The sequence below is a fragment of the Parasteatoda tepidariorum genome, chromosome 2 (assembly GCF_043381705.1).
Source record: "Parasteatoda tepidariorum isolate YZ-2023 chromosome 2, CAS_Ptep_4.0, whole genome shotgun sequence".
NCBI lineage: Eukaryota > Metazoa > Arthropoda > Arachnida > Araneae > Theridiidae > Parasteatoda > Parasteatoda tepidariorum.
Genome location: NC_092205.1, coordinates 14,158,395 through 14,174,127, shown reverse-complemented (window position 1 = coordinate 14,174,127; position 15,733 = coordinate 14,158,395). Strand labels below are relative to the sequence as shown.

The 15,733-nt window shown below is 27.4% G+C and overlaps 3 protein-coding genes across 5 annotated transcripts in view; 1 reads left to right on the top strand and 2 right to left on the bottom strand.

Moving 5' to 3' along the window:
* LOC107448826 (ubiquilin-1) overlaps positions 1-2,191 on the bottom strand; it is a 29,076-nt gene extending 26,885 nt beyond the window's left edge. Inside the window, exon 1 of one of the 2 annotated variants that reach the window (XM_016064177.3) lies at positions 1,781-2,191. In XM_016064177.3, the coding sequence (XP_015919663.2) occupies positions 1,781-2,023 (243 nt within the window). In that variant the 5' untranslated portion in view covers positions 2,024-2,191. The remainder of the gene's footprint in view (positions 1-1,780) is intronic. The other variant, XM_016064176.3, reaches the window with a different exon arrangement.
* A 185-nt stretch (positions 2,192-2,376) lies between these two features.
* Positions 2,377-6,375, top strand: LOC107448827 (pyridoxal phosphate phosphatase PHOSPHO2). 2 transcript variants are annotated; one of them, XM_016064179.3, is made up of 2 exons: positions 2,377-2,594; positions 5,568-6,375. In XM_016064179.3, the coding sequence occupies exon 2, from the start codon at positions 5,568-5,570 to the stop codon at positions 6,279-6,281; it is 714 nt and encodes a 237-aa protein (XP_015919665.1). In that variant the 5' UTR covers positions 2,377-2,594; the 3' UTR covers positions 6,282-6,375. The 2 variants fall into 2 exon arrangements, with proteins under 2 accessions (XP_015919665.1, XP_015919664.1); XM_016064178.3 differs by having other exon boundaries at positions 2,379-2,589.
* Positions 6,376-8,680: 2,305 nt separating this feature from the next.
* On the bottom strand, positions 8,681-15,476 carry LOC107448831 (Sec synthetase). Its single transcript, XM_016064183.3, has one exon. The coding sequence runs from the start codon at positions 15,290-15,292 to the stop codon at positions 13,847-13,849; it is 1,446 nt and encodes a 481-aa protein (XP_015919669.2). The 5' UTR covers positions 15,293-15,476; the 3' UTR covers positions 8,681-13,846.
* Positions 15,477-15,733: the final 257 nt, after the last annotated feature.

The following is a 15,733-nucleotide window of genomic DNA, read 5'->3' as shown; positions in this document are numbered from 1 at the left end:
CATGATAAAATAACTAGAATTTGACAAAGAACTTTTTTCTTGATAATATTAGTCATTAAAAAATGATCAAGAGATTTTTCGGTTCGATTTCAGAGGGTGGAAAATGAAGCTTGAAATTGAGAATATCTTGCAAAATGCAGCAGAGATGCACATGAGAGTGCAAGAATCTCACCGAACCCAGCTCACTAGACCCACATGCGGACTCGCAAGTATTTTACCTAACCTGTAAAATTATTGGCGCTATCATACGCTATGGACTGGTGGTATGCTGAAATTGAGTGTGGTTGAATGAATTTTGAAAACGTTGAATAGAAAAATATGAAAAGCACATTTTTACACAATACGTGGGGAAAATCGACATTCCCTTTCATAAATCTCATTTTCGAAAAGGGAAAATTAAGCACTTTTTAAAAACACCCAATAAAAAAAGAACCTTTAAGGGCTCTTAAAAAACGAAAATAAGCACCTTTTAAAAATGCTACAACCCATGTTAAAGTACAATCTGAGATATTTTATTTAGTATTGAATACATTTTTTGATTATTAAAATGACAGTTGAACTGTTTATTGTTAAAAGAAATAAAAGAGTAAGTAGTATTTCAATTAAGATTCCTTGTGCATAGTAATCAGTTATGTCAGAAAAATTTATGTATCTATTTATGTGCCTAAATTTTGAAGATTTATTAATCATTTTAGCCTTAACACAGATTGGTAGATTGTCTGGATCAGGGATGGGCAAACTTTTTTGGTCAAGGGCCAAAAATTTAGAAAAAAATAATGTTTGGTAGACCAAATAAAACTTTCAAAATTTAAAAAAAAGCGATATACAAGTTTTCATTTAAATATTTAGTGAGATGAATGAAATTGCGATTTTATTTTTAAAAGTTCCTTATATTAAGGTTCGAAGTGAGATGTGCTTATTTTAAGGAACAAGGCTAAATGCTTTTCTGTTAGTCCACTACTGAAATAATTTTTTCTAAGGTTTATAGTTGAAAACTCTTGTTCACACATATAAGATTAAGCAAACATAGCGCTGATTTTCTGGCCATGAAGTATTAAATTTTGGAAACTAGCTTTTGGTAATGATTTGAAAAACTTTGGCATATTTAGAAGCAACTGCTTCAGATGATTGTTAGATTGTCCGCTCATTGGTTCTTAAAATGCGCAGTCTGCCAAATGTGAAGTACAATTTACGTATATTAGATTCCTCGAGAAAGACAAACGCTAGTTAGAGCCAATCTAAAGCTATTCTATGACGAACTTCTGCTTTCAACATCTTACCAATTGAAGCTGTCTGTGCTAACTATTTCCGTCAATTTATGTTTTGTAGAACAAAAATAGAGAAAGTAAAAAGGTCATCAGTACTTTGTTAAAAAAGGAAAAACAGAAATAATTTTAATTTTTCCACTGATCGGCAAATTAAAATTCTATCCGCGGGCCGGATAAAAACTTCCGGCGGGCCACAGTTGGCTCGCGGGCCGTAGTTTGCCCATCCCTGGTCTGGATTATGCAAAGCAATGGTTTTTAAAGACTAAATTTATTCTATATTTAAAACATGTGCCTTACTTGAACTGTAACTTTCAATTAATTTCTTATTTTGATTCATTCTTAATTGCGTTAATGACTCTTTCAACATCTATAAACGAATTATTTTCTTTGTTGAATAAGCATAATTAATATTCATTGCAGTCACTTTTTTGTAACAATATACCTATAAATTATTCACAAAAATAATTTACAATGTTGATACTTATTAACAAAATCAAAAGAATCATTCATACCTCGTTTGTTGTGGATTCTTCAGGTACTTTAAGAAGTTTTTCTTCTTTTGTTGTTTTGATTGTCAATTCAATCTTTGGAACAGAAGCATCATCTAATTTTGCTTCAGTCTTAATATCAACATCCTCATAAGTATTTCTAGAGCGTTTTGCAGCTCTGGTGATGGTATCACAAATGACCGGTTCATCAGAATCAGATACAGGTTCCTCTTTTATTGATTTAGAAGCAGTTACATTATCGGCCATTATAGAAAACTTTATTAACAGCTTTTAAAAATATATTATTAATTTCCTTTCAACTACGAGTATAGAGTAAACAAAACAGGAGTTTTAAATCAAGCTCAAAACAACTTTTTTTGCATTTATCGGCTGAGAACTGCAAAACGAGTAACAATAAAAATGTTCTAAGGGAATATAGTATATGCTTATAGCTTAAACAGTTGAAAATGAAGTATCAAGTTGAAAAGAATATTGTATGAAAAATATTATTGAAATGTCTAAAAAAAGAAAGTTTTTTTTCATACGTCGGAACAATTCTTTAAAAATAAATTGAATTATTTTAAAATTAAAAAGGAAAAAAATGTTTATGGTTCTGGCAGAAGTTGAAGTTTTGTTTTCTTACAGCTGATGTCGTCTGGCATTGGCACGGATGTTCGATGTTGATGTTAAAGATCAAATAAAATTTACTTATAATTCTTTAGTTTGAAAATATTTTCTTTTATTACACTGTAAATTTTTTACCTAGTGGACGAACTTTATTGTATTTTAGTTACATTACTGAACGTTGTTACGATTTTTCTGTTATCATACAAGTGACGTATTTGAAATTTGATCTTGATTCCATTTATATAAGAAAAATTATTTAATATCTTAATTATTTTAGCTTTCTTGAAATGTGAAAAGTCATTAAACTAAAGAAATTTCGTCTTTTATTAAAATCATAGTTTTTAACTTAAAAAGTTAACGATCTCTTATACCCCAATTTAATTGGTTTCATAGCAAAATTACTTATGTAGTTTTTTATTTTTTTTTTATTTAAATGAATGAGCATTAAAAAAGCATCAAACATATATCAGCAGACGAAAGTAAAAAAAATCTCTCGTTCCACTTTAAGCATTCTCAATATGTTATTTTATTCAATTTGCGCAGTTCCACATTTTTAAATGCATGGTATCAATGTAAACTTTGAGTAAAAAATCACTACAAAAACAAATGTTTGGTTAGACATAAAACAGAATATTTTTTTCTCATAAAAATGTATTATATATATGCACTATACTTGTGACAAACTTTTTGAAAGTGAATTATTTGAAGGCATATTGTTTTGTTTTTTAAGTAGACCTAATTTTTAGATAAAAAAAAAACTTTAAAATTGATGATGCACAAGCTAATGTAAAGTTGTTAAAGTTTTAATTAATTATTTTGAATTCTATTAGTCCTAAAACATACTATGTTTCAATTGAATGTTGATTTATTTCTATACTAAATCTTTCATCAAAGTTATCTTCAATATATTTAGTAGTTTTTAAAAATGTCTAACAAATGAATATGACTTAACATTCTGAGAAAAAAGTGGAAAAGCAATCTGCAATTTATCAAATGTCTATTTTTCTTAATATTTTGAACGGAAACAAAATTGAGAAAAAAAATAACATTTTAATGCCATATTTTTCTAGGGTCTAAAGTTGCATATTTCTGCATCCTCTCTACTCTGCAAATCCATTTTACAGAAGAGATCTATGAAAACTTACTAATAATTTTTCATTCATTCTTCCCTTATCCTAATTTCATTTTATTGCTTACTACAAAGGGTGCTTATTTTAGGATATTTAACTTAGCTTAATATTAAAGTGAAATAATTTTAAAATACTGTTTATTTGATTTTCATTTGGAGCTAGTTTGAAACTAAATAGCAAATATACTTATACAATATAATTCAGAAGTTTAAAATTAGAGTATAATGGTTAAAAAATTATTTTTCAAGAGGAGAACAAGTGTCTCACTAGACACCTGAAAATAATTTCACACACTCATTTATCGGAAAAATTTCACTATCTCAGGTCTACATACTATATATAAACCAATTTTGGAAATTGCTCTCTGATCAAAATGAGTCGTAAATTATTATTTTTTTTTGTTGAAAATTTAATGTAAACCTTATCCTTGGTGTTTTTAAATTTTAGGTATCAAAAATTCTAATTAAATTGAAGTAGTGGGTCATTTGAGTATAAGTCAAACAATTTTTGGTGATTTTAGATCTCTTCTCCTTTTTTGATAGCAAAAATGAACTTCCTTTTTCCATGTTTTGCATTAACGGGACACAAATTCAACAATTTATTTTTTAAATTTAATGAATTAATTTTTTTAAAAATGAATGTCCATTTTATATAATGTTAAAACGGAGATTTTAAAAAAAATGGTTTAATTTAATTACGTGATGGAAAAAAAAAATTTTTTTTTCTAAAAGTCATTTTATTCCTTGAAATTTTATAAGTTTTGCAATTCATAGCGTAATAAATTGTTTATTTTTTTTAAAGAAAATTTTTCAATAGTCAGTCAGTATTATAATACTCCTATAAACTCTAATTTTTTTCAGTTTGCATAAATTAAAGATCTAAATAAATTATTAAAGTTAACAAAATATTAAAATAAAATTATAAAAAGTGCTTATTAATCTTTAAAAATTATGTATTTTTAATTTAATTCTGAATCATTTTTATGGTTTATTTACTTTTAAAACAAATTTACAAAATAAACAAGTAAGAAATTTAATGAAATCTATAAAAAAAGGTTCATATTGTTTATTTTTTTAATAAAAAGGGAGAGAGAAAACTCTGTTCTTGATGCTAATCAATAAAGGTCACACCAGCAATGAAAATTTAGTTATTCAATAGGATCATTTAGATATTCATTTAGTTGTTCAAAAACTTTATAAGGTTGACAAACTTGAGAAAAAAAAATCAAACTTTACAATTTCATAATTCATGGTACGCATTAAAAATTAATTATTGTCATCTATAACACCCTAAAACTAATTGGGTTCATTAGCCCATGATGATTAAAGATTATTATTTATTAAAATTAAGTGTAAAAAAGCTAAAATAATATTATGAAATCGATTCAACAAAGAGATTAAATAACCAACCAAATAAATAAATGAGACCAAATAAATAAATGAGTCAAACGGAGAAACTAAGAATTAACAAAATATTATATTAAATATTCATTATTTAAAAATTAGAGCAAAAAATATTTTATTCAATGAACAATCATGTTGTCAGTACATGAAAGCAAAGCACAGTACAACATGGAAATTTGAAATTTCAATGCTTAAATTTAAAATTTTTTGTACAGGCACTTTCTGTTATTCCATTTGAATACCACATTTGAATTACAAACCATCTGCAGAACAATAAAATAAGTACAGTAATTTTTTTAAATGTTTGAAATTTGATGCAAAGAACTGTTTTTCGTTAATATTTTGTGAATTCCAAACATATTTCAAGGTGACGAATTTCTCACCCATGCATATGAGTTTTGCGATATTTGTAGAACAATCATTTAAATTAGTTTTTAAAGGATACATTTTATATTGTAAATTTAAATCAAATCACTTAACTCTGAAAAAGGACAATATTTTATTTCTTAAGTTTTTCTTTTCTTTTTTTATTAAATGCTTCAATTTTGATTGTTGTTTAGGGCAATAATCACTTATTTTATTGTTGTAATTTTTATTTTACTTTTGAGAAATAAACTGTTCATAACATTAAAAATCCTTTTCATATTGCAGATGGATAAAGTCTTGGTATGCGTGGATTTCGATCATACTTTAGTTGATGCCAATACAGATGTAGAAATAAAATCTTTAGCAAATGGAATAACCATCCCTGAAGAAATTGAAGCTATGTCCAAAGTATCAAATGGTTGGACAGCTTATATGCGTGAAATGTTTAAATTTCTCTTCAAGAATAATGTTACAAAAGAAGATTATGTTCGCTGCATTTCAAGTTTGCAACCTATGACCGGTATGAAAGATCTTTTGTATCAAATGCACGAAAGTGGGGATTGTGAATTAATCATCGTCTCTGATGCTAACTCCTTTTTTATCCAAGAATTTTTAAAGCACTATCAATTGGATCGAATAATATCTGCAATATTCACCAACCCAGCTGAATTCGATGAAGAAGGCTGTCTTCAAATTCAAGAGTTTCATAAGAGCTCTTGTAAAAGATGCCCTCCTAACCTTTGTAAAGGTGAAATTCTAGTCAATTATAATGCTAAAAGATTAGAAGAAGGTACACATTTTACTAGAACATTGTACATTGGAGATGGTCGAAACGATGTATGTCCAGCTGTTAGACTGGGAATGAATGATTATATTTTTGCTAGAGCTGGCCACAGACTGTTAAGAGCACTGGAGAAAATGCCTGCTCGGGATGTTAAAGCATTTGTTATATCTTGGGAAACTGGGAATGATATAAGAAATTACTTGTTATCATTATAGAATTTTCCACTATGTACATAAATTATTTTTATTGTTTAAAAATTGCCAATATTGTAGTTTATTTTTCCACAATAAATCCCCATTAGTTACTAAACATTTAATTCCAGTCAAAGTTATATTTAAATTCTGGTGCCCATCAAATAGCTAGATAATTTTTATTCAACTCTCTATTCTGAACTCAGTTTGTTTTCTTGGGTATTAAATTAGTTTAATACTATAGTTTTTAATTGCAAAACAGTGTTCGATTAAAATATTTACAAACAGTTTATATTTTTAGTAGTAGTTTTACAGTTGAAGAGTTATGGCAGTTAGTTTCAAACTGTTTTAGAATCATGCATTTAGGCACTCATTGGAATTATGTCTGGCTGAAAGCACCTTATTTATCAATTTCGAACAAAACATAAAAATAAGGATTTAAAACAGAAATTTATCTATATTATTTTATGGCATCCTTGTAAAATTGAGTTTGAAAACCACTTATGTTCTAAATTTTTAAAGTGAACTAATTACATTAATAATAAGGAATATTATTTATCATTATCAATATAAAGGAATTAGTAACTTTTATTTTCAATTTAGAATATTAATGAAGGAAAGAAAACATGTGCTTCTAATTTAATTCTAAACACATACAATTTTAATTTTGCCTGAATTTAGAAGTCAACATTTTAGAGTTCAAACCTTTTTTTATTGTAATAACCAATTTAGTAAGCATTTAGGCTCACTTTATATATATAAAAAAAAAAAAAAATTCTTGAAGGCTTTTCACTTGAGCAGAATCAGCCTAAAGTGTAATTCTATTGAAGAATATGCGAGAGAGGATTTATTGCTACATCTTCATGTATATTTTTATGATTTCATCAAATATATTTTAGACCTGCCTAAGAACTTAATAAGAATAGCATAATCATCTAAAGATTCATCTTCTTCAATTGCACTACAGTATTCTGTAAGCCTAGGCTTTATCAGTAGACTGTAGTGCAATTGTAAAAGCTTCTTCCAATGAATCCGATTTGGTACTATGGTGACCGAATGATTGGTTTTTGATGCGTTGAGCTCTGGTTCTATATAAGTCTTTACGTTTCCCAGTATTCCCTACGCCTGCAAAGGTCACCTCTTTTAAGGGTTAGAATTTGTACAACTAAAAAAAAAAAAAAATCCAAGCCATCTCATACAATACGATTTGATAACACAAGCTGTATTAAGTTAGTTGTATTTTCTTCAGATTTAGATAGAAAGTTAAAATTTAATAGCCGACATTCACTGCCATACAATACAATAAGTTAAAAATCTGTCCATTGCACTGCTTTAAAATCTTACATCATTGCATTGATTCAGTTACAATATTTATTACTTATTGATGCACAAATAAAATATGCATTCAAATATATATATAAAAGGGAAGAGAAACAAAATTTTTTTTAAAAAAAAGTAAATTTCAAGAAACACATTTGATATGTTGATACTTTATCTCATTTAGTACAAAACTAATATATTTTCTTAAACTAATTATTCTGTGATAAAGATAAATATATTTTTAAATCATTAGAGATCCACTGCACCAACTTACAATGGAAGCATAAAAATCTGATACAAGAAAATTTGAATTTTTTTTAATATTTTTAAAATGACTTTTCTATAAGTTTTCATTTAGCTGTTTTACTATATTGTAAATGACATAATTAGTCAAAATTAATATTTCACTATGAAGGAAAGTTTTTTGGCTATATTTTTATTATTTTACAACTGTTTAGGTGGTTTGAGAAACTCTCAAAGTATGAAAAATTGTTTAATTTATTTTAAATGTTTATTGCAATTTAAAGGTTTTTAATAATGAACTTTTCCCTCTAAATGGGCTGAATAATGTGAACATATATTTATCTTTTTGGAATATACTGTTTGCTCATTAGATTTTCTTGATAACATTCTATCTCCTGTGTATTTTGTTTCAATAGTATATTTCGATTTTTCATATTAAGCAGATGTTAGTCATTGAAATATAGTATTTCTACCAACTGTCTGATCTTTCAATGAAAATCTACTTCCATTAATTCTATTTTCATGAGTTTTTAAGCAAACAGGCCGCATTTTGTTATTCCAGAGATGATTGTGCTCTGGAAAAAATCCGGAGTTCCAGATTTTTCGCTAACCGCGCCCGGAAATCAAAGGTCCAGAAGCTTCAAGAAATCATAGATCGCATTTATAAATAAAAATTCTTGTATATTTTATTTAAAAATATTAGAACTAGAATTAATACTTTGCATCTCTTTCATTTGGAAATATTGTATATATCTGGTAGAATAATAAATGTGATTAGAGATAAAAGTAAACTTATACATAATTATTCATTTAAATTCTGCATATAATTTATTTAGAATTCCATGTTTTGAAAATATCAATGATTTACATTTATAAAAACACTAATTTTTTGAAATGAGTCATTAATGATTTTACTCACGAAATTTTCAGGATTTTTGAGTTGGGCTCACAATTACCCCTCTTATTCAAATCTCTTTTGTTTTGAAAATTCAATTACTAATATGGAATATTTTCTGTATAAATTCCATTGACCTAATTAATTTTAATAAGTTTTGTACTAGGAGCATTTAAGAGGGTAGAAAATTGTTTTTTTCTTTTCACTCTATAGATAAACTTGATAAAGATGAACAGCAAAGTGAAAATTTTTATTGCCTCAGAACAGGTTCATATGGTGCGATTTAAACAGAGGTATGATAAATGGAAATACTAATCTAAAATTTTTGTTTGCAATGTAAGCATATTATTTAAACTGTACTGAAATTATTCTTTTGATTCATGAATTACGAAGTAAAAATTTTTTCTTTTTGAATCGTTGCTAAATTAGTTATAATTAATTATTAGAACCAACCAAAGTAATTTACCTACTCTCATTAAACAATTAATGAGAATATATGTGGTTATAATTATAAAAAAGAACTATCTACTCATACTATAAAAAATACTTTATCAAGTAAGCTCTGAGACATGGAGTAGGTTAACTTAAAACCTATAAATTTCTAAAAATGTAAATTTTTATTGAAATCTAAGCAATAAAACTTTCACTACTATGCCTATATTCTTATGCATGCAATATTATATTAGCACGCACAAATTTATAACATTTGCAAAAAAAGATATTTTGTTAATATTGTTTGTTTAAATTTGTTAATCCTTAATATGCCTATTAACATATTTTGATTTGCAATATATATATTTTCTGTACATAGTAGTCTAAAAGCTTAAATTATGTTGGAAAAAAAATAGAGTGCAATGAAATAAATATTTTCTTCTAGAAAATTCAACAAATTTTTTAAGAGTTTACCATTCAGGTTACATGAAAGGGCTCATAGTTGTCTTGATCAAAAATATTATGTCTTCATTTTTAGCATTCGTCCTGATATTCTGGATTTTTTTTTTTTGTAAAATGCCTGGGTTTTTATTTTGAACCACATTGAAGTCTGCTATAAATTATGTTGCAGATTTCAATTTATAGTCAAGTATGCTAAGTCTACTGCATACTATTCTCTGAAGAGGTTAACCTCCTGTTTTTTCACTTAGGTTTTTCTTTTGGAGTTTTTTTTTCTGAATATTTCTTGTGAGTTGTCATTCTAATTTGCCTTCCTAATTTTTTCTCAGTTCAGTTTTAATTATTACTTATACTGTTTTAAAAAAAAAATTATTTTACCATTCCGGTTTGATGATGGTTTTCACAAAAACATAAACTCTCCCAACTTCTGATAGACAATAACATCAAATTATAATTTATTCAAATATCTTTTCAGTTTGTGATTTATTTTATATTCATTAGTTAGATTTAGGAAAACTGATTAACTATCTGCTTTAATATTTTGTACAATTTATTAACGTTCCTTTAGATTATCGCTGAAAGTCATGAAATCTATTTTAAAACTATTACATTCTTAAAAAATCTTTTATATCAACTAAATCTATCCATTTAAGGTAAAACTCGGTTTTCCAAGATCTAGAAGCTGGAGGATTCAAATGTTATTAGTTAGATAAGTTTGAGGGTTGAAAGGAATCAACGATAAACCTATTTTCTATAAATTTTATTTTTAAGTATATAATCTCCACTTGTTATATGTGTCTAGTCTCAATTCGTAGTGGGCACAATTCTTAATGAGTACAATTTGTACCGATCTCAATTTGTTGCAGGCACAATGCGTGAACACAATTTTTTGCAACTTTAATGAAATACATCTATTTACAAAGATAAAACTTTAGTATTGTTTACAAAAGCTAACTAAATATTTTATTTGCCAGCATTAAAATATTACAAAGGCACCTAAATGGGGTTTATGATTTGTTTATTGTTATTTACTGGGAGGATGTGGGGTAGAAGCAATGCTTGCGCCAGACACTAAATTAAAAATGATTGCTGTGTTTTGTTCTTAGTAACCAGCAATTTCTTGGCTAAGAAAAATATTTGTATTAGTAATAACATATTTGTTGCAAGAAACAGAATATTCTACCTATTGTCCTTGTTATTGAAAATATTCTAGACCGTTTTAATTCTCTAAAACAAATTTTTAGTAATTATTTTTTCCCTCTATTTTTGAATCGAAAAAAAAAGAAAGAAATAAGTTGCTAAATTTAGTCATTACACTATGAAATTTCAAACTTTTATAAAAAACACTATGGCTGTTTTTTTGTAAAAGTTACATCATGTGGTTGCTTCATTTTTTTAAGAGTAAATTATTTTACAGCAATATATTTTAATTAGACTAAAAATTTCCTCAGCATTGCCTGAATTTCCCCCAAACTTTGTGCGTTTGCCTGAAATATTCTACACACAAATTTCACAATATTGTTTTAGGAATCTTACAGTCTAGTTAGATGGTAAAATTTCAAAACTTGTTATCAATAGAAGATTCTAATTGAAAAAAAGAAAAATCGAGGCACCCACGTTTTATGGCCATGTGAAGTCAGTGATCATATAAGTGATGAGAATTTGATAGTGAAACATTCCACCCCTCCCCCCCCAAAATAAATAAATAAAAATATGAGTAAAAGGTGATAAATAAAAAGGTCATGATGGGTGATTGAAATAGTGCTACTATTCATTAAATTTTACACAATTATTGAAGACGTGTTGTGCGAAACAATCCATAAAAAAAATCCTGAATATGGGTGATGAATAATATAAAGAAATGTACTAAAGAAATATAATAGAAATTTTTTTTTTATAATAAATATTTAGCAGTGAATTCACATAATCAAGGAAAGAAATTTTTGAATGAAACATCTCTATACATCTCAATAATTCAATGTGTATACATTTGAGAAAATTTGAATTTTTGGCAATATTTTGTTCATGTTTTATATTTCAACATGTTATATTATGAAGCAAGATAAAATGTTATACCTTATTACCCAATTTTTTTGATCAATATCAAATAAAATAATTTCAAAGTATAAATAGTAAGATTTACAATTGTGTGCAAACAATACTTTCTTTTTATTTCAGAATACCAGGCATAAATGATAAGTAGATAAAAAATGCAAATATAATATAGATATCTAATATTTTAATTGCTGTTCTGAAATTGCTTAGGGTAGGACATTTTTTCGCTCCATCGAATTTAAATAAAAGTACATTATATAATATAAGTAGTTTGTACCGCATTTTTATTTATATATATAAAAATAATAAAGTTCGTAGACTGACTTATTTTTAAAATTATGAATAAAATTTTTTTTACTCCATACATATTTATCATTATTCTTAATGTAGGGGAGTGCCAAAAATATTTTTGTTTACACTTGAAAATCGGAGCTATAGTTAAGGATAATCAGAATATATGTTATACTGGATTTCTTGAGAACCAAAAATAATCAGCTCAAGAGATTTCTAGTTTCAGATAATATTTTGCATGTTATTAATATTCAAATTATATGATTTCTAATTCAATTATAATTTCAGATAATATTTTACAAGTTATTACTATTCATATTATATGATTTCAAAAATAGTGTTGGGGCACAATTGAAAACCCAGTTAAATTTTTCTTTATAGTAATACCAGGTTCATTCTAGACATTAAAAAGGGCAGGATGCTTGAAACTGGGCAACTCATTACAAAGAGAAGGGCTCAGTATTACACAAAAATTTGCATTGCTTTTAAGAAACCCAGAAATGTATAAAGTTCTTAATTTTCAAAGTAATTGTTTGATTTTAAAATAATTTCTCAGTTAAATTAGCACATACTACAAATCTGTTTTAAAATAAGCGAAATCCTCTCATTTTTTTAAAATGATGCAGATTGAAATATTAATGTAGTAAAAAATATTAGGATTTTAAAAACAATGTCAAAATAGCTGAGAAAACTGATAAGTAACTGTAATGACTATTTTTAATGTTTTTATGATGAAATTGTCATGTATCAAGTTTTAAGAAGTTATAACTAAAATATGAAATTTGCCAGCCATATCATATTAAAAATATCGGTATTGAAAAAACTATGTGGAAATAGCTGAGGGAAAAAAACAAACTATCAATAAGCATCATGGTTTACAGTAAAATTGTTGCGAATCAAACACGTCAAAATATGACTCTTTAACTTCGAAATACACGCTTTTCATAATAACATCATATAAAGAATATCAGATTTAGAAAAAGATAAGTGGAAACGGTTGAAAAATGTCTTACTTCCTAATAATGTATTTAAAAATATAGAAATTTTAAAAACTGTGAGGCAAAGGCAGAAAAATGATAAACAGAAATATATCATTCAGCAATGCAAAGTTTCAATGGAATCATTATGAATTGAACACATCAAAAAGAGGTAACTCAAATTCGAACATTGTTAATAACATCATATTAAAAATATTGGAATTTGAAAAATCAAGAAAAAGGAGCCGAAAATTGATAAATAACTTCTGAAAATCTATCATCGGAATAGTAAAATCATGTTGGAATCGAAACAAAATGATCTCATTAAAAAAAAGTGATATCTGAAATTTGAAAGTCGTAATAATGTATTAATAAATCATAATAACATATTAAATAAAAAACGAAAGAAAAACAGCAAAAAAACTTTTCAAAAACCAGATTGATTTACAAAAAAAAGAAGAAAAAAACATGAATAGACAATTTTTTTAATGAACAATTTGGACTTGTCATCACGTTTAAAGGGTATGGAGGGTGCACATTTTTTGCTTAAATGGCAAACAGGGTGGCACGCCAGCAAAACCCACCCAGAATGAACTCTGTTAATATAAAATAATTTGTAAATATATATAAATAATTAACAGCCTAAGAGCTTCAGAGTTACTGCAAGAAGAAATAAGAAAAACAATAAATAAAATTGATTACAAAATACAACTCTAGAAAATCTATTGTTCCATCTCCTAATATAGTGTGGAATAAAATTGTATTCACTTCTTTTCTTTAACTATGTAACTCTGCTCCTGAATACAAAATAAATAATTATCTAAAGGAAAATAAATACATTTCTTAACAATAAATAAATATGCTTAAATAATTTTACAAATGAACACAATTTCTTTGTCAGAAATTTTTCAAATGTTCTAAGAACAATCTGGCTGAGAAACAGTTTTATAATTTTCACACAGAACTTTTAAGTTCACTTGTTTTTGCACTTTATGGAGAGTAATTTTAAAATGCTTTATAAAGTTGTCAATATCCTTCCTTTCAACACCAATAGTTGCGGATGCAGTCAGATAACCCACAAAACTTTCATTAGTGTGAGATCCCCAATTTTTAAATTCAAAGCCACATATAGTTTTATGATCCCCAGGGGCAACAAGCCGCGATCCCATAACAAATTTCGAAAACAGCATAGATCCTATTTCAGTAAAAAGTTTATGATGCAAAGATTCAAGTTGGGAAAAAGCAAAAGCCACAGAAAGTTTATTTCCTGGTGTTACAAGAACTTTACCACCATATTCATCTGCTACTTCGCCAAGAGCAGACTTTAAGTACAAAAAATTCCTTTCTCTTTCATCTAAAAGTTTTATGTATCCTTTTTTGCCAATGTTTAATAAAGTGATAAATAAATCAGTAGAAGGCGCACCTGATCCACGACCTGGGTACATTTTCCCAACCAGTTCTACCGTTTTCTTATTAAATCCGCAAATAATTGAACCACCAACAGGAACCATAAAGTTCTTATCTGTACTGGAAACAAACAAATCAACTCTATCCTTGGCTGCAAGCTCAATAGTACTTAAATACTGAGGACATTGGATGCCATAAGCATTGTTTATAAGATGAGGAATATCATACGACTTGCACAATTTTGCTATACCCGTAATGTCATCAGGAACTTTAGGTGCAAAACTCGATACCGTACTCAGTATGCATACAATATTTTCCGGACCTACCTTTTCAACTGTGTTTTGAATTTCATCCAGCGAACCAATCAAACCATCCTCAGCACTAACATTTTCTATAATTACTGGTGTAAAACCAGCTGTAACTATGCATTTAAAACAGGATTTCTGGTCTAGTCTTGGCCATAAAACGAATTTTGACTTTGGTCTAAGGCTGTGAAGTGTTCGAAGGCATAATAAAATACCCATACCGGTAGCTAAAGGCACTATGATACATTTTTGCAAACTTGGTACTCCAATTGATTTCAATAAATCCAAAACCATAAAATTGGATAATAGTCCAATAAGACTGGAACCGGCAGCTTTAGGTTGTATTTCTGTTATATCACCAGATCTGCCGATACCATGACCCATATAATAATGCCGACGGGCAACGATTTTTGATGCGAATCTAGCTTCCCTTTCTCCAACACCACAACTACCCAAAAAATTATTACTGTCCATCATTGCAAGCTCATGCAAAAATGTTTCTATCTCGGAGTCTTCCCAACCTTCTTCGGGGCATAATTTTTTATTGAGTAGATTAATTATTTTCTTTCGCCGGCTCTCGTAAGATTGCAATGCATGATCAGAGTAGTGTTTGATCAAATTCTTTGTAGCTTTAAAAGCACTGGCATCCATATTTATATATAGTTAAGTGAATTTTGTATGTCCTAAAAGAATTTTATCAATAAAGAAAATCACTACATTGCCAGAAGATTGAAGCGATAAAGAAAATCACTCGCCGCTTTCAGCAGAAACACTAAATTTCCACTTCCTGTACAGAATGAGTACTTTGAGCAGAATGATTTGCATGGTTTCGTAACAAGTAGCAAATTGATTGATTGATCAATGATAATGCTGCCAGCAATAATTAATACATTATTATTCAGATGCATTTACTTATGTGCTAATTTAAATCTGAAATTGAGGTCGTTAAATTATTTATTAAACAATCAGCTATCTATGTATTTGTTTATATTGTTCAATTTTCAATCATGAGCAATATAACGTTTAAAAATTTTAGTGAGATTTTTACTTAAAATTGATTAAAAACTAAAATATGTGTTAGCTTCTGGCAAC

Excerpts from the sequence above, each read along its gene's own strand:
- LOC107448827 (XM_016064179.3), top strand. The coding sequence starts at position 5,568 with ATGGATAAAGTCTTGGTATGCGTGGATTTCGATCATACTTTAGTTGAT.
- LOC107448831 (XM_016064183.3), bottom strand. The coding sequence starts at position 15,292 with ATGGATGCCAGTGCTTTTAAAGCTACAAAGAATTTGATCAAACACTAC.